The sequence below is a fragment of the Panthera tigris genome, chromosome A2 (assembly GCF_018350195.1).
Source record: "Panthera tigris isolate Pti1 chromosome A2, P.tigris_Pti1_mat1.1, whole genome shotgun sequence".
NCBI classification, from domain to species: Eukaryota; Metazoa; Chordata; class Mammalia; order Carnivora; family Felidae; genus Panthera; species Panthera tigris.
The window spans coordinates 147,293,470-147,316,966 of NC_056661.1; the positions used below are offsets into that span (position 1 = coordinate 147,293,470).

Sequence of the window (23,497 nt, forward strand, 5' to 3'; positions counted from 1 at the left end):
AAATCCAGCCTGCTATCTGTTTTATATAGCCCTAAGAGTGGTTTTAGGTTTTTAAATGATTGGGGGTGGGCGCAATCAAAAAAAAAAGAGTATTTCATGACATACAAAAGTTACATGAAATTCAAACTTCAGTGTCCATAAAGTGGAATACAATCACACTTGTTCAGCGACATACTGGCTATGGCTGCTGTCACACTGCAATGAACCGAGAGTGGGGTAGTCGTGACAGAAACCATTACATGGCCAGCAAAGCCTAAAATATTTCCTACCTGGCCCTTCTGAGAAAAATCTGCTGCCTCCTGCTGTAAGCCATTCCACTCTATGCTTATTTCACATCTCTACTTGGATGTCTTAACAAATCCCCCAAACTTTAAGTATTTAAAATCAAAGTCCTGATTTTTTCCACCATCTACATGCAGGTCCATATTTGGTTAGTCTTCCCCTGTGGAAAATCCATCCCTCTAGGTATAAAAGCCATAGATCTACAGTATCCTTGAGTTCGTTCACTCATGTTCAAAACCATCAGCAAATGTGACCAGCTTTGCCTGTGAAATATCCAACCCCATTTCATTCCCTCTACTGCTAGTGGCCTGGCCCAAGCCATCACTATCCCTTTTCTGAATTATTGCCACTACATCTTAATAGGTCTCTCTTGTATCAGTTCTTGCCCAAGACAGCAGCCAGAAGGCTCCCATACTCACAAACCCTCTAGCTTTTCAAACATACCAGGCATACCCCTACTTGGTGCTGGCTTGCTCCCCATTACTGCAGACCCACCTATGAGACAGGCCCTCCCTCTCCACGAGATCCCCACCAACACTCCTAGCCCCTGGGACTCCTTTTTTCTCTGCTTTATTGCTCATCCATATTATTGCAACCTGCCATTCAATAGATATATTGGATTCTAATTGAATTTAAGCTCCCTGAGGCAGAAGTTTGGTTCATTTTTTTTTTTTTACTAGTATATCTCTGGCACTGGACCAGGGCCTGACATTTATTAGGTGCTTAAGAAGATAGCTGCTCAATGAATGAGGAAATGAACCCTGTGTGCAAGAAGCACTCAGATTAGTGACACACAGAGATGGGTGAACATACTTAACGTGTTAATAATTGTACTGAATGGGGCTTAATAGTAGATTTCTTATTTTATCTACTTTCTTATTAAACACCTTTCTAAACAAATCAAATTTTAGAAGTCTCAATCAAAGGGAAGAGAAAGCTAGCTTTGTAAGACCTATGTATGAAATTATTCTAGATAAATCTACTTTCCTGAACAAGGGCACCGATGAGGTACTCAAACTCCCATTCTTAAACCCACGGTCTCATTCTGTTTTAGCCTTAATTCCCTCCTCTACATCTCTGTCAAACTCTGGGGCCATGTTGACTAGAGGTACTGCCTCAGCTACCCCACTTAGCTCTTCTCCCCAACTCCTACTATTCAACTCCTGCCCGCCACTTTTTTTTTTTTTTTCCTCTAAATGTTTACCTATTTTTGAGAAAGAGCCAGAGATAGAGTGTGAGAGGGGAATGGGCAGAAAGGGAGACACAGAATCCGAAGCAGGCTCCAGGCTTTGAGCTGTCAGCATACCCGAACCCATGCAACCGCGAGACCATGACCCAAGCCGAAGTGGAACACCCAACTGACTGAGCCACCCAGGTGCCCCATCCTGGCCACCACTCTGAAGAGAGATATTCATTTCCTAGCCACAAATGCAGGGAAACTGAGATTTCATAAAGACAATAATATCCCCTTAAAACACTACCATTTCTAAGAACGTACTCAACTTTGCACAACGTTTGAGAAAGACAAGAGTAGCACTCTACTATCTGACCTGGAGGCAGTGCAGTTTCTATACATTTAAGGAAAGGGGCGCCTGGGTGGCTCAGTCGGTTAAGCAGCCGACTTCGGCTCAGGTCATGATCTCACGGTCCGTGAGTTCGAGCCCCGCGTCGGGCTCTGTGCTGACAGCTCGGAGCCTGGAGCCTGTTTCAGATTCTGTGTCACCCTCTCTCTGACCCTCCCCCATTCATGATCTGTCTCTCTCTGTCTCAAAAATAAATAAACGTTAAAAAAAAATTTTTTTTTAACATTTAAGGAAAAAAGATGAGGGCGTTTGCAGAGTGCTAAATACCTCATTGAGCCAATAACATGACCACACCCAAGGCAACCAAAGAAGAAATGATATTTCCTGTGAGAATGATCTACCTGCTTGGCGTCTTCACTTCCTGGCCACTTGTTAACTAGGAAAACAGTTATATTTGTAATTATTGATGTTTAAATAAATCATATGGGAAAGCTGCAGATGTGGTACAAGAAGAGAATCAATGACAAGAAATAGTCATACCCTCTCCTCCAGTCTAGCCAGCTGCTCTTTGTAGAATGCATCCTGCTTCTTTATCACTCGATCTTTCTCTTCCAGCTGCTTAGCCTAAAAAAAGAAATGAAGAATATACTATATGGAGAAAAAGCAGCAACAGCAAAGCAAAAGTCAAGTATAAATTACATTAGAAATAAGTACACAAAGCTGAAGATTTTTGCAATCTATTAGGTCTCTGCCACAGAACAATATTAATAAGATGATGATTGCTGTATTTAAATGTAAAGGAGTCTACATTGTATTTTTTTTTTTTTACTGTGACAGCTGTGTCCTACTTTGTCCAAAAGTATCAGAATACAGCAGACAGTTTTATTTAACTTCTTTCGAAGAGTAATTCCAAAATAAATTTTTCTTAAATATTTTCTACAATAAAACTTAGATTTTATTCCGATCATAAGCTACATGGTTAACCTTTTTTCTTTTTTTTTTCTGAACAACAAAAATGCCTGTATGACATTTTCTACATAAATCTTATGTTTGAGAACGCTTAAATTACACACTGAAACCTGCACATAAATACATGTATTGGTCTATCTTCTTTCTTATGAAGCAACTGTCTTTGGAGGGAGGGGCAAAAACTACTGTAAATGTTTATTTGAATAACTGAAAATTAAAAGTAATAAATAAAAAACAGTGAAGGTAATTTTAAAACTTGGTCGTCCCCTTTCTAATTTACAAGATTTTTTTTCAAAATTAAAAAAATGTAATAAAATATTTTTTGATACTTGAAAAAATAAAGATAGTTACTTGTGGATGTTTTTCAAGGTTAAGAAATGCATTTTTCAAACTGTTGTTTGTATCTTGATCATTACATTTTAATGATCTTTATCTTTGATAACAGACCTCCCTAAATCACCCCAAATGATAAAAGTTTTTAATATTTTTGTTCAGTAGAATGCTGAAAACACACTTGACTAGGAATTTTAAGATATTAAGCAAGTATGTATTCTGGCACTCCCATCCTTGTGCCGTGCAGCACATTATTTTGCAGGGCGATCAAGTGTCCCCTAGCTCAGCCTGGGTAAGGGTGACTTCCCCTAGAGGCTCAGATTCAGTGTACCCATTTTGCACATTTATAGGTCATTGCTTTACTACTTACCTTGTCTTCAATGTCCTGCAGCATGTTTGAAACAAACAAACAACAGTTTTTTAACAATACAAGTAGTATTTTTTCCTAATGTCACAAAGAAATCTGATAGATAATATCTGAGATGCAAACCAAAGAAAGCAATGGGGGGAAAAAAAATCAGAGGACTTGCTTAACTTGGAATGCATTTGAATGTCACTGTGCTGTTACAGTTTGAATAGAAGATTTCAATGAAAAGTTCCTGCTACTTGATAGCATATGAATAAATAAAAACAAACATTAAGATTGCGCCACAACATACTAATATGAAAGTACATAATCTATGGCTCCTTGTTACAACATAGTAAAAAGCTGACTAGTCTGTCAGGAATATAAAAGAAAAGGTAAACAAGGAAAAGAATTTTTAACAAAGCTAAGTATGAAGAAAACATGCATGACTATATGACCTAAAAAGAAAAGATCTTCCTAAATTCAACACACACACACACACACACACACACAATGAATACAGGAAATGTGAAAGAATGGATTTATGAGACCCACCATTTAAAAAAAAAAAAAATCACTAAACCAAATGAATAAGCAAATGACAAAAAGAAGAAAAGAAATTTCAACATGTAACTGAGAGTTAAAGATAATACAACACAGAACACGTTTAAAAAGCACCTCCCCCCCCCCCCCAAACAAATGACCTACACTGGTAATTCACACACAAAAATACAAATAATAAACACATGGGGTAAAAATCAAAGCCCAAGAGAAATCAATGAAAATTAAAATAATGAAATACCATTATTCATCTACTGAACAGACAAAAATATAAAGTACTAATAAAAGTGTCAAGGATACAGGAAAATGGGCTCTTCCAGACACTACTGATCAGAATGTAATCTGGTATAACCCTTTTTTAAATCAATTTGACAAAATCTAATGTTTTCAAAATATACATATTCACTGAGATCTAAACTCTATTTTTAGGATTTAAGTAATTATGACAATATATGAAGATGTTCATGATAGGGTTGTATAGAACTGCAAAAAAGCAAAAAAAAAAAAAAAACCCACAACATTTTAATGGTTAAATAAAAATATCCTCAAAATAGACTAAGTAAAAAAAGAAACAGATAATAAACAGAAAGGACAGTATAATCTCTTTTTTGGTAGGGAAGAAAAAAACTAGGATACTCAACAAAATGTCAACAAAACTTATATGGTAGGCTTATGAGCGGTTTCTAGTTATTCTTGCTTTTTTATATTTTCCAAATTAAAAAAAAAACATACTTTATAGTCAAAGGACATACGAGAGAATTGTCTGAGGTGAGAGAACTACTCTTCTTGCTTATGGTGGTGGTTACACAATTGCATGCATTCGTCAAAACTCATAGAACTATATATCACAAAGAATGAATTTAACTACATAAATATTAGAAAGTGTACACAAATTAAGTACACTAAAACTTATGAAAATAGCTACATATATAAACATATGGATGGATGGGTGCATACACATGTCTTTACTATTATTAATCTGTTTATCACTTGGCTGATTTTATTCTAGATATTTAATCCCAGGAAATATTAAGAAAAGCACACAAGGATTTATACCTAAGAAAATACAGCCAACATTATTTAAAGCAACAAATAATTGGGAACGACAGAAGTTTGTGTAAATAAGATTTGGTCCAACACAAAGATATTGACTATAAAGATTTTGTCCAGCTATAATGACCAAACATGGAGAGCCACTAAAAATTAATGTTTTAGTAGAATAGTTAATTTTCTTTAACTCAAAATTTTATGTGAGGGGGAAAAAAGCAGGTCATAAAATAGCACATACGGGAAATTCCTAATTTTGGTTAAGGAAGGAACAGGGAAAGTTGAGTGCCTTGTTACACAGACTTGGAAAAAACTACCCATCTTAGTATGCTAAGATGTTAACAGTGAATATGATATGCATAGTGGGATATTTTTTCTTATTTGGACTGTTCTATACTTTCCAAAATTTCTGTTATGAACAATTATTACTTCTGTGATCAGAAAAATGCTTCTTAAACATTAATATCACATAAATGTATCCCTGACTAGGATATGGAAAAATATGATAGAGAAGCTCAAAGAGTGAGGTATTAAGTAATTATATTAACAACCAAATTGTTTTAACAACTTGAACAATCATTTATAGCATGGAAATTATTTTACCTACAAAATCCTTAATGTACTAGCACTTGATTCTCTCTCCCATTCAATTTTTGACAGTACCCACCATGGTTCTTAAAACACTTGCACTAAATGTTTCTTTTGTTCACATATAGTGCACAGTGAGACTTTTTTAAAAACACACACACAAAAAAGTAATAGCTATTCCATTATGGTTATTCAGAAAACACTAAAGAATTCAATACTATAAATATATTGCTTGAACCTACTGAGGACCACATACACCAACAAATTTAATTTGGAGAAGCAACATAAATAAAGGATGTATAGCAATATCCTCATTCACTTTTCTAAGATGCAATCTTTGAAAAAATTTAAAGCAACATGTGAAACGGTCAGATGTGCACACTAAAAAGGAACTACCTCCAAAGACCCGAAAACACCAAACTATAGTCTAACATCACAAATCTTTCCCTAGACAGCCAACAGAATCAATAGTTTGCGAGCCACTGGGGAGAACAACAAAGCAAGAAGCATGGCTGCAACACCTGAACAGCACATTGCTTTGAAACAGTTAATGTGATGCTGGGAGGGAAAGTCACACAATATGAATCCTGAAACTCAAACAAGCCTAGAATACATTGACTAAGCTAATAGCTGCCAAGTATGGAGAATCACACTCAACTTACAAAAAAAAAGCAGTAAACCAAGTGCAAGGAAATAAAACTTCTACGTATAACTCTCTAACAGAGAATCATTGTAAATGAACAAATAAAAACAAAGAGGATTACAACATTATTGCAGAATTATTTCTTAGAAAAAAAGGAATATAAAAAATTTCCCCTCATCTCTTGTTTGCTATTATTCCTCTCACTACAAGAAATGTACGCTGGTTAGTTTTCAGATCCTGTTGGATTTGGGACAACATGATCAGAACTTGGGAAAACATGACAGAACTTAAGCGGATCATTATGGAAAACGAGAGCACCCCATATGCAAGAGAAACAAAGAAAATAAGGAAATCAAGGTTCCTTTAAGAAACCCAACACATAAACATTTCAATGTTTTAAACTCGGTGGTAGCTAGTTTCAAAATAAAGTACCCATATATTATCTTCCTTAAGACTTGATTCTTTTCAGAAAGGATTTGAAGGTACTATGACTAAGAATATAATAAGATCAACAGAAGTAAAAACTGGGATTTTGGATACAACATATTGTGGTGGTGGGAACTTTACCTTCCCCCGTACATTCCTAGGTAACTCTTCGTACCGAAAACTTTTGGGCATAGTAGCTCAGCCTTCTTAGGCCTGGTTGCTGCTGAGGACTGAGATGTGGCACAGAGTACGTGGCATTGAGAACCCAGTGACATCACAATCACTTAGCTCAGAGGTTGTACTTCTTTGGACATCAAGGACAAGGCATGTTAAGGAAAGGTTTGGGACCATGGGAAAGCTCGTATATTTTGAATGACAAAGTACTTGGAAACGCTAGTGTTCAATTTTAATTGCTCAAGGGAGAAAACAAAGCAGGTACCTGCTCAATTTGATACTAAGAAGCCAGAGATTACCAGGATTGAGAAAAGGCAACAACTGTAAATCAATGCACCCAGGATATCCCTATAATTATATTTCCTATCATTCTAAATCTTGTAACAAATCTGAAACACACATACAATGGATGGAGAAAGATTTAGTCTTTCACAATGATATGGATCATCTGTGGCATAGATCAATCTCCATCTATGTAATAACTCACATAGGCAAATAAGAGCAGAAAAAAGAGCTTTATTCTTCATTAAACCTACACAGAACACAAAATATATAGGAACCTAATAAAATTATATGCTGACATAAAACAAAGAGAGAACTGAAATATCCAACAGGGACAAACCTAAACCTGTAAGGTAATAATACATTTAGAAGCTATGGAACATGATCATTGAGAATATCAATTGGCCGTAACAAAATAATTAAAGTAGCCATGTGTTCAATTAGCTGAATACTAGACTTCCGTTATAAATGAGAAATTACATAGGGTTCACTGAGCTTTTATCAAGTGGCATTAATAAACAAAGAATTATACAAAGTGCTGTTTTCCGAACCACATTAGAAGATGACCTTCAAAAAGGGTAACTCATCTGGGTTAACTTGAATGATGCCCAACCTATTATCAACTTTAGCACTTTTCAATGACTACTTACAGGCACGAGCTATGACCAAACCCCAGCCTGAAATGTTAAACTACACTTATGTCCGCTAACATAAATTGAATACGGACCAGGACTTCCAACAGACTCCTTAATCCTAAATCTGGAACTCATATCCAGGCCCCAGGACTTGACCAGTCCATTTGTTTCTGTTTTGTCTTCCCGAGAAGAGTTTCAAGAACTCTGGTCTACATTTCAGCTTTTTCATGCTAAGGACATACTGGAAACAGCCTAATGAATAAGTCCTCTTCCACTTTTGGGCATATCTGCTTAGTTTCTTCAAAATGCCAGCAAAGTGGCTTTTGAAATTAAAAAGTAAAGCCAACAATGAGTGAAGAGAGGACGTTATTAGGTACATAAATTTAGAATAGAAAACAACCTAGTGTTGCTTTGCTTTAAATTCTTCCAGTTCTCTCCTAGTAGTTGTGCAGAACATGGTAGTTAACAAAAGAAGCAAAATTAAGTGCTAGATGAAGTCAGAAACAATTTTACAAGCTTTCTTCTACAGCTTTAAAGAGGAAAAATAATTTTTTACTTATACACTTACTTCTCCATGTTTCTAGCTTCAGAACTTACTACCACTATGACACAGTAAGTAGTCCACCTGGTGGGGAGTCAGGAAATCCATATACCCATTCCAACTCTGTTAAATCACGATGGCCACCTCAGGCCTCATCCATGTTCTAAAATCCTTCTCTAATATTACTTCCTTCATGTAGCTTTTCCCAAGTCATACCCACCTCCCCACCCCCTGCTGCCTCTGCTACTTTTGCACCTAATAAAACTTTCAGCAGGTCTCTTACGGCACCTGTTTGCCTTTTTTTTTTTTTTTTAAGATTTTACTTTTAAGTAATCTCTACACCCAATGTGGGGCTTGAACTCACAACCCCGAGATTAAGAGTCACATGTTCCACTGACTGAACTAGCCAGCTGCCCCTTATAGCTCCTGTTTTTGAGTTTGTCTTGTATCATGTATGTTTACTTAGCCACTGTCCCTCTCTCAACTGTAAACCCTCCTCCCTGTCTAGGAAGAGATTTACTCCTCTCTGGATCTCTGGCTCAACTTAGGTCTGGAGCTTCCACAAAGGAAACACTCAGGACATGGTAGCTCAAATGGAAAAAAAGTACACTGAGGTGAAGAGACTGGAGGAAGTAAGAAGACACAACTTCTGGGGAGCAATTCTGTCACAGCATCTGTGATTTACTTCAAGATGCGCAGTATGACATCATGTGTCTGTGCTCCTTAGGTTAAGCTCTGAACCAGGTGCTGCCAGTATGCTACTCAAGAATACACAACGCAGGAGCAGTCAGCAAGTATTCTTACTGGAAGTGCGAAATCGGAAGCTGAAAAAGTACAGGTGGGTACTACAAGGGCTTCACTCATGCATGCCTTGATCAGTAATGATGGTTTGCTAATTGGCACAATGACTGGTGCAAATGAGATTTTATTAGTGAAAATGGTTCATTAACTAGCATGATGTCAGATATAAGTTCTTTTTAGTTAGTAAAATGAACGCTCAAAAAGATACAAGGGTTAGCTAATGGAAGGACCCTCCTACATCTGCGGTGTGACCAGTTATCAGACAGTGAGAGCTTATGAGAACAAAGCACACAGCTCTAACTTTAAGGATGGTGGCCTTAGGCTTAATCGCTTAACAGTCTTGTATCCAGGCACCGGTTGAAGACAGAGATTCTCACCTTTGGCATTGCTGACATTTTGGGCCAGATCCTTCTTTGTAGTGGAGAGCTGCCCTATGCATCACAGAATGTGTTTAGTAGCATACCTGGCCTCTATGGTGCCAACAGTACCACTCCAACTCTGAGCTGGGACAACCGAACATGTTTGCAGACATTGCCAAAACTGCCCCAGTTGAGAACCACTGGTTTAAGAGGATTGTTGGCTGCCTAAAGTCAACCATAAGCAGCCTAGTCTGCCCCAGGTAACCCTTGTCCTGAAAATAAAACAACTTAAAAGAATAGACAACTGGGACCACTGAGTTTTACTGAATGGCTTGTATCAATTATTGCTAATACATTTTTCTTCAATAAACACCTGTTTGTATTATAAAACTGAGGTGGAGACTTGCTCCCATTATAACATGGCAGGGTTGCACCACAAGGTATAATGTATAAAAGCAACAAGAATGGCTCACACGCATGTAATGAATAATATCTCAGTGAGAAAGGAAACTGGGAATGTAATTTTTTATTTGTGAATTCTTTATTTCTGAAGTATGCAATTTATAAAATAAGTATGTAAGTTCTGTCTTTTCTATAGCTCCGTATATAAACAGAACCAATGCCCATATAACCTAAAATTTTTGAATCCATGCAACTGATGTTCAGTTCGGGCAGAATGGATATCCAGTTGACATGAACTGGTACTAGTTGTTTAACATGTGTTCCGCTTGGGCAATGACAACACTATACCTGATGCTAAATATTTTATAGATCATTCCTGAGAATAGGTGTATAATGATTCCATTATAATTTACAACTTTCAATGTTACAAAGCAACATGACAGTTCAACATGAAAAGCACTGAAATATACCACCTGGTCAGTTCAGTTCTGTATATTTCATGCTGGTCCCAAACACCCATTTGAAAAAAGAACATTCATCATGATACCCAGCTCGTAAGAAACACTAACTAAATGCTCAATCAAAAGTAAATGAACTGTTAGGATTTCAGAATTCTTAAATAAGCAGCTTTATCTTTTCTAATGACACTAACTTTAGCTACCCCATGTTTACGAAAGACACAAGTGAATGCAATCATGCATCAAGTCTAAAAGACCACCTAAATCAAATTTGGCAACGGAATAGAAAACGATGTTCCAGAAGACCAAGTTCTATGAATAAATAAGAACCTCATGTCACAGAATCATTAGTAAGCGTAGAAACTTTAAGGATAAGAATGATCATCAAAAGAGGAAAAGGCAGTTTTTGAAAGGGACCATATTCAAGAAAACTACTGGGCTCAGAGCAGGAAGGGGCTTTTATTATCAAATCCAGCTGCAGAATAGATGGGCATTACAAACCACTGAGTGTTACCATCGCATATAAGAGCAGCATGGTCTTAACTCCAGACCACATCTGACGGGGTCCAGAGTAGAAAGGAGCAAAGTGCAGTTCCACTACAATGTCTCGATCTCCTTATTCCACATTGTGGGGAACAGTACTTCCATTTCCAGGCACTTATGTATAATCCTGTCTTAACACAGAGATTAAAAACTCTCAGAAGCACTCTAGCACAGAGATGCTGCGTGAGCCACACTATTTGTGCCAAGATACTTGGTGGCCCTGATCTGACACCTAAGTTGGACAACACCGTGGAAGCAATTACCGCCCAACTTCTGACTTCCTTTTCTTTGTATTAACTTGTGTTTGTTCAATTTACATTGAGATTCAATGCGTATATTACTGGGACCCATTGGCCGCAGTCAACCTCTCCTCTTATAACCTTATTCCTTGTTGACGGAGGGAATTCCCAAGGTCTGGGAGCAAGTTGGCTCTGGGACCCTTGCTCTTGACAGCAGACATCACTCACTGACTGGATTTCTTTTCATTTTGGCTCGACGTGAAGAGAAGACAATGTAAAAGTGACTAGTCAACGATTTGTAGTTATTTTCAACCCTACCCAACATAAAGAGATTTTTAAAATTTGCTGTGAGGCTAATGCAGAATATTCTAAACATGTCTTCAAAACCACCGATATGCCATGTCAGCTCAGGCCCACTGGGATGCAGACGCGGAGGCAGATCAGAAGTAGGAGGGATGTAGTGGGGGGGAAGGATAAAGGAGAGAGGGAGCAGGAGTGGCAGAGGTGGCAGAGCGAGCCTCTGACTATGCTGTAGGTCTGATACCTGTGGTGCGAGGTGAGGTTGGAAGGAGACAACCGCGTAGCTCTGAGAAAAGCTCCGAAAAGGCCAGGACAAAGAGGAGCCCCAGGCCGAAGACTGACCATTAGAGGAATCCTGTGTCAGGCAAGATGGCGCAGCTCCAGAGCCTCTGCCGTGTACTATCAGCCAGGCAGGGGCATGGCCCGGGGACGAACGCCTGCGGTGGGTTCCAGACTTGCAGCAGCTTGAGGCTTACGGCCAAGTGCACCCTTGGCAACACATTCTCTCCAAGAGTGAGAGCCGAAAGGCACACCCCCATGGCTGCCACAGAACCTGATTTGCAAATGACAAAGACCAACTCTGAGCAGATCTTAAACTTCAGCTTCCAGTTCGAAATAAACCAGCCACCACGAGTGAGTTCATATCTGTTTGTACGTATCAGTTCCTTAGGAACTGCCCCAGTTATGCAGGCCAGGCTGCATATTTCCAATCGGACCTAAGAAATACAACTTGATCCAGAAGTCCTGCACAGCAAGAAAAGCAACAAAACAGTCATCAGACAATTAAAGTTTCAATTCCAGTTTGGCTGCTAACTCATGATCCTGGTAACCTCTTGGGGCCTGTTTCCTTTCCTTTAAATTAAGGGGACGGTCTAAATAATACCTAAGATCCCTCTAACATTCACGTTTTATGCATTACATCTACCACAACAATTCTGCTGTTATTCAATTTGAATCTACTCTCCAGCTAGGCCAGAGGAAACTCACTGAATGCGTATGTGTTGCTGCCCAATTGTTAGGATGCTACAAGTACACATTAAACAACATTTGGAGTGTGTGTGTGACACCTGGTTGCCAGGGGCAGACGCTGCACGGCAGCCGTGACGCTCCCTCTCTGCCTGACGTGGCACTGGTGGTGGGTGTCCAGTTACTGGAGAAGTGATGTGGCCTTTCCCGGCTCTCAGGCTCTCAGCAATAGTCACAGGCCTGCTTCTTGAACCTAATGCTACCTGTCAGATTCAAACAGGTAAGACTGACTATAAAATGGGCCGCTTTCTAAAACAAATTCAGCTCACTGCTGCTAACCAAATCACACTGGCTCTCATTTTCTACCAAAAAAAAAAAATGACTAAGTGCAGAAAATAACTGGGCATCCTTCTCTCATTTATAATGCTTTAAACAGGACGGCACGGTGGAATTACGTCACAGGCACATTTAATTTATGCAAATACAAAACTAGTCCCTGAAGGAGGGGACAGAGGAATTTTTTTTTTTTTTAACGTTTATTTATTTTTGAGACAGAGAGAGACAGAGCATGAACGGGGGAGGGTCAGAGAGAGAGGGAGACACAGAATCTGAAATAGGCTCCAGGCTCAGACCCATCAGCACAGAGCCTGACGTGGGGCTTGAACTCACAAACCGCGAGGCCATGACCTGAGCCGAAGTCAGATGCTTAACCGACTGAGCCACCCAGGCGCCCCTGGACAGAGGAATTTTAAGTAACGCACAGGATTCTACTACCCCATCGGGAAGCCTGGGACAGACAGCCTGCCGCACTCTTGGCCTCCCTCGTTTCCTGCCCAATGAATGGAATTCTAGTGCTTCAAGATAATAGAGTTTCCATTCACAAATCCTTAAATAAAGGCCAACATTTTATCTAGTGCTCAACTAAAGAAACATAGTGACTCAATAACAGAAGAAAAATAGCATGGCTGGGCTCTTAAGAATAAATCTGAACAAAAGAAATCTTTGCCTCATACACGGGTTTTGTTTCTGGGCTTGAGGTTTCTTTGTTTTTGTTTTTAGTCTTACTGAGATGTAATTGACATATAAAATTCTCATGCTGATTTTAAAACTAAACCCTTAAGATGTGACTCCACTGTATTCCCAGAAAAACTGGAATTGGGAAAATATTACAAGGATAAAAATTATTTTTAAAACTTTCCTCAGCAATGGCCACTGGTAATGAAACTATGAAGGGGTACCTGGCCCTCTGTACAAGGCCTCCAGCTTACCTGACCAAGAAAAAGCGGTTAAGATATGAGACCATGGGAACAACAAATGATAAACTCAAGCTTCAACAAAGCAAAAATGGAAAGAAGTCTTAGGGAGGAGGAATGGAAAGAAGAGAATGCACCCAAACCATAAATCACCCAAACAGAAAGCAAGAGAGCAGACCAGATAGAATGTAAATAAGCCACTTCTATTCCTGGATCAAGCTGGTTGAAGAAGGATGAGAAGGCAGCCATTATCTGCCCATGGTGGAACCACACTGAATCACACCTCTTCTCATTCTCTGAGCTCGGCTAGCTTAGATTTAGCATTGTTCTCATCCCTGTTTACACACTGGTGTGGAAACCCCATAATGATACAGAGATTCTCAAATTCCAGAATCCTTTGGTACACTGAGGGGAGGGAGGGGTGCTTTTCATCCAAGGTTTGCTGAATAAGGAACTCAGGAATGGACGTAACCAAAATGTCCACTTACAATTCTTAACATCCTTTATCACTTTTTAAGACCTAAAACTACACAATCATGTTAGAAAGCCTCACTCCACAGCAATGTGAAGTAAAGAGTACAGTTTTATACCCCCCCCTTTTTTTAATAGTTAAGGAAACGGTTCCAGACAAGAGACTTGCCTGAAATCTACAGCTGGAAGAACTGTCTCGTGAAAACAGAATTTCTAACTCTCCCTACTACTACAGCTCACCAGGCAGACACTTCTATAGGTTTGGATCCAAGAATGAAAAGCAACTTTTTGACTTTGACTTGGTTTTGCCTGCTGGGAAGTCAGAATATTATTAACTATTTGACATGATATCCTGCCTGCCTTATAGTTATGGCCATCTTATTATATGTTATCTTTCTGGCTTAAAAATCATCCTCCTGTGAGTATGATTTTCATTCATCCATCATTTGATCAGATGCCAGAAAGCCCCTAGCAACTGTTCTGACTGAGGAGCTAAGTGATAAGATCCCAGCCCCAAAGAAAGTGACCCCCACCCTCAAGCCTCTTAAACCAAGTACAAGTACAATGCAAGTAAAAAGATGATCTTAATGACATAGCATGAGTGACACGTGATGCCATATTTATCAGCTATCAAAAACACTCAGACAAAAAGAGAAAGGATCATATACATTTGAAGCAGGAATGTGCCTTAGAAACCAAGGTCTTCAGATGTTAAAGAACTAATTCTGGGACAGCTCTACTCACATAAGATCATAAAGCTAGTTAGTCATGAGTTAAAAACAGAATACAGGTTATCTTGACTCACATTTAGAGTTGACATACTAAACAATATCTCAAAAAAACCTGCCTTTGAATAAGAAAAAAGAACCCAAAAATAAAAATTCTTGCTATATCAAACATAACATCACTGCTTCCCCCCTCCACCGCCCACCAGGCACATACACAATAAAAAAGCATGCATTTGCATGGGTGATCATCTACAGAGCTGCTAAGGGGTGTTCACAATCTGGGATGAGCACTGAAGAAGTGGACAAAGATACTACAGACCACAAATCAAGAGGTGCATGAAAACATATTCACTGAAAGTAACAGGTATATATGTTAAGCATAAATACCAACATGTGTAAGTCATTCAGTACAGCAAAAGAAATTTATTGCTGAAAGCTCTGGCTTGATTCTTTAAAATTTTAACAATATTAGCCAGCTCTTCTATTTTAAAATGCTGGATGTTTTGTGATCCTTGCTTGCCATGTCACCTAGCACAGAATATTCCAGACTCCAGGAAAGAATTAGTGCTTTTTCCTAACTGAACTAAAAAGGCAGCCTGTTTGCTCTGAAAAATGGCTACCACCTGCTATTAATCTGAGCCCGAAAACAAGCAGTGTAATGACATTAGCAAGTTAACACTCCCTCCCCTACTTTCCTCAAAGAAGAGCAAAAGTGACATTTCATAATCTCGAAAATTTTGCAAAAAGTTCTGAGATAGGATTTGTATTTTACTAATAATAAACTGCAAATGATATATGAGATTATTAAAACCAGATATTGTGTCCCTGTGGTGTGACAAGCCTGGTTTAAGTGCTGAAGGAATTCCTCCCAAGTCCCCCTCTCTTTTTCCTTTATTCTTTTTGTCTAGTGTCAGATGAATACAAGCAGTAATGATGACATGATCAAGGAAGAGTTGACAACTGGCGGAATATTTGTAAAAAAGACTGCTTAACTGATCTTTGCAACAAGCTGTATTTTGTCCTACTTGTGCTTTCTGGCTCCTGAGGCAGCCTGCGTCCTCAAGAGCTGAAATGTAACATAAAGCAGTTACTTGACGTATTCTCCAAATGATTTCTGGAACACTTGGGAGAACTTTTCCAATTTGGCTGGTAGAAAAAATGGGCCACCAGCTTACTCAGTTCTAAGTAAGCATACAACCATGATCTAAGCAGAATACACAACACACGACAGCCCATAAATGACTCTGGGGCCACTGTGAACATGTCTGTTCCTAAACCAGACCCTACACACCTGCAAACACGTTAAGTTAAATGCTAAAATAATTTGCCCCTCTGGACAACAAAATCAACCTAACATATGTATTCATTTATTCAACAAGCACTCAGTGAAACCTATTTTATGAAGATCCTCCAACACTATTTTATAAAACCTATTTTATGAAGAAACCTATTTTATGAAGATCCTATTTTATAAAGATGGTAGAACACAATCGCCAAATACATCTCAGTGACCATAAACCACAACCCTGAACTTGCGATTTGCACAGAGCTATAAAACCAGCAACAATCCATTCTTGTCTACTAACTGTGTTCTTCAAGAATTCACAAACTGGCGTGAAGAGCAGTGCATGGGTTGTGTAAACAACCAACCATAATAAAAGATAATATATGATAAGGACAGTGAATGGTGCACAAAAAATAAAGGATTCGATCAGCTGCACCAGAACTTGAAAGCTCCATGAGTAGGATTTAGATGGGCAGAGGCAGAGTCAAAGGCCACTGCAAGAGAGGGGACAGTAATCAAAGGTACACAGGAGAGAAGACAAGAGGCCTCGGCGCATACAGCAGTTAAGAGGGCATTTACAGTAGGAGGGTCAGAAAGTAAGTGGGAACTAGTCTGCAGGAAGACATAACTGTCTGGCTAAGAGGTCCGGACTTCATCCTGCAGGCCATGGGGGGCCTCTAAAGGTTTTGGAGTGGGATGAAAACGGTATTTTAGGAAGATTAATCTTGGTGCACAGGATGGATTAGAAAGAGGGGAGAATGCCAGTGGGGAAACCATTAAGGGGGCTGTTGAAAGGATCCAGGTGTGAGATAATAGCGGCCTACATGTGCTGAATGGCATTTATGTTTCCACCAGCACTTTCTAAATACCATCTGAAGTAAATATATAAATCCCAGTGAGAGGACAGGGGACTGCAAAACTGAAAGAACAAACCATTCTCCAAAACGCAGGGGAGACGTGCGAGCGTGAACACAGTGCGTCCCGTCAGCCAAGCCACAGAGGATCTCCAGACAGAAACAACCATTGAAACCATGTGATTTGGAGATAGGCCATGGATATATTTGATGTCAAGTACACCATTCTAAAATAAAATTAACTAGCAAGGAAAATATAATTAATGAAAGAGGACGAAAATTGGGACAGGTTACCATGAGATCTCAGGCATTGTTTTCTTTAACCACCAGTGGCAGTCGAAGGTTAAAAATCTGGGAAAATACAACAGACAGCATTCTCCAGATCCAGCTCCACACAAGTACCAATGTCCTTCCATCAAGATGTTCAAATTCACTACAGTCTAACACTAAATTTCAAGTCCTTTATCCTGAACAAAAGACTACTGTATAACATCCATTACCTTAGAAAAATCATGATGGCTCTAGATAAAGTTTTTAATACCCTAATTTTAATATTTGCTCAGATATTTCACCGAGATGTTGTTTTGTATGCCACTTTAAAAATGTTAGTCAAGGAAACCTGTATTCCATGATTAATTTGTGATTTAACTAGCTTTCTGATCTTAAAACCATTTTTTAATGGTTTCTAAGGTATGGTCAAAGAGTTTTAAACTCTAGACCCTCCTCCAATGAATTACAATAGATGGCTAAGATGCCCCAAGAAGTAGGTCAGAAGTGAAAGCCCTTGTCCTGCTTGCTGGGTCCAGAACAGGCTGGATCCCTTAGGCATCCGTGGACACTTCAACAAAACAGAAAACGAACCAAAAGGAAAACCACTCTTAATAACAAAGATTAATAAAAACTAATAGTTGTACAGCACTTAGGAGTTTATAAAGTTCTTTCATATTTATTACATCATTTAATTCTCAAAACAATGCTAGGACTAAATTAAATTCTCTACACAACGCCTAGAGAACAGCATAGCACAAAAATAGTAAAATAAACCCTGAGAAAATGATCACCCCAATTTTATACCAGAACACACCAAGGTCACAGAAGTGAAAAGAAATGGTCAAGTTACAAAGCCAATAAATGGTCAAGATGTGTACAGTACCTTTCTCACCTTCTGCCCAAAGCCATGCCCAGGCTCCACTAACCATTCCCTGGTATGAACTCCCATGGCACTTGCAGCCTGCAGCACCCAATGCATTCAGCAAAAGTTATGAGAAAACTTCTGTGTATGAGGCATCGTACAGAGGATTGTTGCTTAAGGGTGTATTAGTCAGATTTCTCCAGAGACACAGAACCAATAGGATATGTGGAGAGATATATAAGAGGACATTCATTATAGGAATTGGCTTGCACAGTTATGGAAGCTGAGAAGTCCTACAAACTGCTGTCTGCAAACTGGAGAACCAGAAGGCTGGTTGGTTAATTCAGCCCGGATCTGAAGGCCTAAGAATCAGAGGAGCTGAGGCCACTGGTTTGACTCCTGGAGTCCAAAGGCCCAAGAACCAGGAGCTTCAGTGTTCAAGGGCAAGAGAAACGGACTTCATCCCGGATGAAGAGACAGAATTCACCCTTCCTTTGCCTTTTTGTTCCATTCAGGACCCCAACAGAATGGATGACGCCTACCCACATCGGTGAGGGCAGATCTCTTTACTCAGTGTACTGAATCAGATATGTTCATCTCTTTCAGAAATACCCTCACAGACACACTTAGAAATGATGTGTTACCAGTTAGTTATCTGGGTATCCTTTGGACCAGACAAGCGGACACATAAAGTTAACCAACAGAGGCTGCAACAAGAATGAGAAACTAATCAGGTATGAGTTTTCCTCTGAAAAACTCTCCATGCTTTAATAAAATCGCCAAAAGACAGAGAGACAGAGAGAGGAAGGAAGGAAGGAAGGAAGGAAGGAAGGAAGGAAGGAAGAGGGAAAGAGGGAAAGGGAGGGAGGGAGGATACAAGCATACAAATAACTATAAAAACAAAAGTAAAATTTGTAGACTGTGAACTCCTCAGGCGCAGGGTGGATGTCTTTTGATCACTGCATGAACAGAGCCTAGCAGGTACCTAAGAGAAGCACCATGTAGTTTGGAGGATGAATGACAAGATTTCCTCATACGCTTACCTACACTGCTCAGGTTCCAGACGGCCACAGAGTGGTTTAACTAAATGCACACTCTTTGTTCCTCAACTTTCTTATTGACTATTGGCATTTCAAAGAGTATATTTTTGAAAGAGGAAGATGAGTAAGAAAAAGTGTATTTCTGAAATGCCCCTTTGTAGATCTCTCGCCCAATTTGATACTGTGCATTGTTATATGTGTCATTTCCTCCATCTCTCTTCTTCCAAGAGATAGGCCTACGCAGTCAGCTTATGATTTCCATTTCCCTTGATCCAATCTGATCCCCTCTACTTTATCACATGGAACATAGCAGTGCATTCTGATCAGTAAAGAGCTGGCAATTACATGCTTCCAAGACACCCATCCAGGATGGCAGACAGAAGCAAGTATGTCAACACCTCTTTCTCCCACGCCCATGGCAGACATCACTCGGCCACCGCTGCCCTTTACTCACAGAGTCTAAAGGGGGCCGCAGAACTTCCTCAACTCAGTGCTCTAGGCAGGCAGTCCCAATCAACTGGAGCTGGCTGACAGTTTGCCAGAGCACTTTCCTGGCTGTCAGACATGCTTTGGGTCAAAGAAAAAGCGGAGAAAAATGTACAGAATACTAAGAGGAGTAACGGAGAATAATTAGGGTGCGGGAGGTGCAATCATAGATTAGGCCCCAAAAGAAGCACAGACCGTGTTGAACCATAAAAAGAGTTAAAGGGCACGAAGACAGTGGACAGAAAAGCTGGAGGAGATGGGAGTTGCACAAATACACAACAGTGATCCAGTGGCCCCAGGAGCATGCCCAGTCCCTAAATGCACACATCTAAGTAGAAACCGGTAGAAAGCAAGCAGGCCACACTCTGGGAATCAGGGACTGATGGGGACAATATGGGAAGAGGTTCCAGCCAGGAAGTGACCAAAAGATGACTTACCACTCCTACCCAAACAAAACTAGGGCCACCAGTTTTGTTTCACAGAGCATCACCAGGGTGACATCACCTTCGGGCAGAGAGCAGCCAGAGCCTATTTTCAGCTCACGTGGGTAGAAAGGACGAGCTGTTTATATAGCGCCCTATTGTGCCCAGCAACCACCAGAATGCAAATGAGTCATGGCAGACACTGACAAGAGACCCAAAAAAGGGCCCAGAGAACCCAAAGGTGTGGACAGCTCAAATTATTTTCATTTTCCTTCTTCCCATAGAAATCCTGTGAGAAACCAAAAGTTTGTTGCAGAGGTGCACAGAAAGTGATATGGGAAAATAAAACTCGTGTGCACTACAAAACTTATCTTGGCTCAGCCTACTTGCTCCTTGCCTTGCTCTCCTGACTCCTGATTTAGTGCCTCTGAACTGACCTCACAGGACTGACGTTTGGTTTTCCGTACCCTTCTTTTATAAACTTTTCTAAACCACTTCCCAAGCGGGTTACATGTTTAAAACCATAAACTATGCAGGAGAACACTTTTGGCATGAGTGAGTTTTTACTTATAAATCCAATCTGACAAAAGAATTCAATATATACGCAATATGAGTAAACATTAATGTGTCCTCCCATGTCCTTTTTATTCCCTCTTTTTCCCTCAGTTAGTGCTAATATTTTCTTTGGTAATAGAATAAAAGTCAATTACATCAGCCAAACTAGGAACCTGTCATACCCATAACTCTTCTTCACTTTCTCCATGCAACTATCACAATATCCTATCAATTAGTAGTTCATGTACCACTCTTAGGACTTTTATGATATGAATTTAACCACCATTAAGACCTACTGCTATTGGCTCGATATTTTTCTTTAAAGTAACTCACTTTTAAAAGCCGAATAATTATAAAACTTTATATAACTACCATAATTAGAAAACCAGATTCAACTGTCACAAATAGAAGATAATAGAGAAAAATACAATGAAAACAATTTCTGGTTAGAAATTATTGCCCAACCCAAGATTCTGAGCTTGCCCTCTGACATGCCCCATTCTCTTTATTAAAAAGGTAGATTGACCATGCTAGCGTTTAAAGACAAAGTATCACCAACGATGTTGGCAGTAAATTGCAGGAGTTAATGATATGTAATCCACAGCCAGAACTCCTGGGTTGGAATTTTAATTCCTCCACCTACTAGCTATGTGATATTAGGCAAGTTATTTTAACCCCTCTGTGCATTGGTTTCCTCATCTTTAAAATGGGACTATTAACAGTACCTCCCTCATGAGGTAGTTACGAGGTTAAACGGATTAGCATTTGCAAAACACTAAATCTTCACTACATGTTTGTTAAACAGAATATAACCACCACAATGACAAAATTAGGTTCTGCTGAAGAGCACACAGGCACAGCAACTACTCACAAGTTACAACAAATAACACTATCACGATGAACATTCAAGAATATGAATAAATCAAGACACTAGGTATGTCAAGGGCACATGCCAAAAGAGACCAAAGAGAATGTAGAGATTTCAACTGAAGTGAAGGAAATGAGCCCTGCATTTCCTCTGTTTGAAGTAGACCAGAGATTTGGCTTCTCCCCAAGTTCAACAACCTCAGGTAACTGTAGTAGGCACGTCCATGATGACAAAACCCTGCTTCAAGGATCTAGAAATCTAAAGAGGGACAGTTGATTTTTAAAAAATCACAACGTAATACGATGAGAAAGGTGGTGGCATGGAAATCAGAGAAGGGGGAAATTATGCCAATGGAGTCAGAAAAGGCTTTACCAAGGAAGTCAATATTGAGATGGGACCTAGAGACTGAGTAGCTAATTCATCCACCAGACAAGAGAAAGGGTACTCCAGGTTCAGAATGTATGACGCCTAAAGGTGGGAAAGCAGGCTGCATTCAAGGACTGGCAACACATGTGAGAACGTGAACAACTTCCTCTACATTGTCTACACCAACAAAACCCAAACACACAAGACCTTGAAAACAAGGGACGTCTATAACACAATGCTTTCTTGCCGCGTCATGCCCAGACTGAACAAATGTGAAGAATCACTGGCACAGTGGGCTGCAGCCAGCAGCAACAGGAAGGGAAGAAAGGCTTTAAAGATGGCCTGAAAGATAACTGAAAACGAAGTGACATCACTGTCACCTACTTGGAAGCCACTACAAGGCGAGATCACGCTGATGAGCAGCAAGCCAAGCCCAAAAGGTGATGGTGAACAATGTATTTAGAATGACATCTGGCTGAAAATCAGGGCTATAAATACCTAAAGCTCTCTAACATCTGATTCATTTGGGATATAAAATCCAACCAAAGTAAGGGGGTCTGGTCTGCACATCAGTTTTCTTGAACAGTGATCTCTACTTAGGACTCAAACATGCAGAAATGACATTATAACCTCAACCATCTAGGCCTGGGCATACAATTGTGTTCATCTAAATTAGTATCATTATGCATGTAATCAATAAGAAATATATTTCACCACAGAATGGGAAAAAAAGATGGTCTGGTTTATCTATTTGTTGTGATAGATACATCCTAAATGTCAATGAAATACAAACACACTTTTCTTTTCCAGGCAACAGCTTTCAAATGTTCTCGACCGCTGAGCTTGAAAGTGGGGAAAAGGGGTGCAGCTATGCCAAAGCAGCACCCCCTACCTGACAGAGATGTGTGAGCATTGAGAATGTGCTCAGTGAGGGGAACAGGGACCCTAAAATGCTATGTAATCAGATTACTTAAATACATCAACTTAGAAACAACAGGAGGAAAACTTTACTAATGAAGCTAAAATAGAGAAGAGAAAGATAAATCCAACAAGGACACACTAAGTCCTATGGATACCACAAGCTTCTAGGACATCCACTGGGAGAGCAGAGCAAGGAACCAAAGCTGAGGTAAGCAGGAATGAATTCAGGCAAGACAGAGGTGGAGAGCAGCGATGGAGCTTCTGGGAAACATGGGGTGAGGAAAGGGACAATTCTGACAAAGCTTTACTTTGAGTGAGTCACATTCAGAGGGCAAAAGCATAGGCCAGCAAGCCTGAGAAAGTGCTGGAACAGGCTTGTTGAGGGCAGATGTGGACAACCTCTATTGTTCCCTCATTCTCTTTCCTCTGGTGTTTTCTTTTGGACTCTTTGCCATCATCTTTCCCTCCCTTATTTATCCATTTTTCCACTTATTAGTAATTTCTTTCTATTCTGGTCTCTTTTCTTTGCTCATTTTTCTTCCTCACTTTTGTTCTTGCCCTTAAGTGGGTGAAAATGTATGCAACGCATTAAGTTGTTGTTATTGTTTTGAAGTTCAAAGGAAATCAAGTCGAATATGTTGTACTTTTGACTCTAAAAACCGAGAAGCATTAGTCCCACCCCCAGCGCCTTACTTGTG

The 23,497-nt window shown here is 39.6% G+C and overlaps 1 protein-coding gene across 3 annotated transcripts in view; it reads right to left on the reverse strand.

Moving 5' to 3' along the window:
- CHCHD3 (coiled-coil-helix-coiled-coil-helix domain containing 3) overlaps positions 1 to 23,497 on the reverse strand; it is a 279,622-nt gene that overhangs the window by 95,069 nt on the left and 161,056 nt on the right. For all 3 annotated transcript variants that reach the window (XM_042972717.1, XM_042972708.1, XM_042972721.1), the window contains exon 5: positions 2,346 to 2,429. In XM_042972717.1, the coding sequence (XP_042828651.1) occupies positions 2,346 to 2,429 (84 nt within the window). The remainder of the gene's footprint in view (positions 1 to 2,345; positions 2,430 to 23,497) is intronic.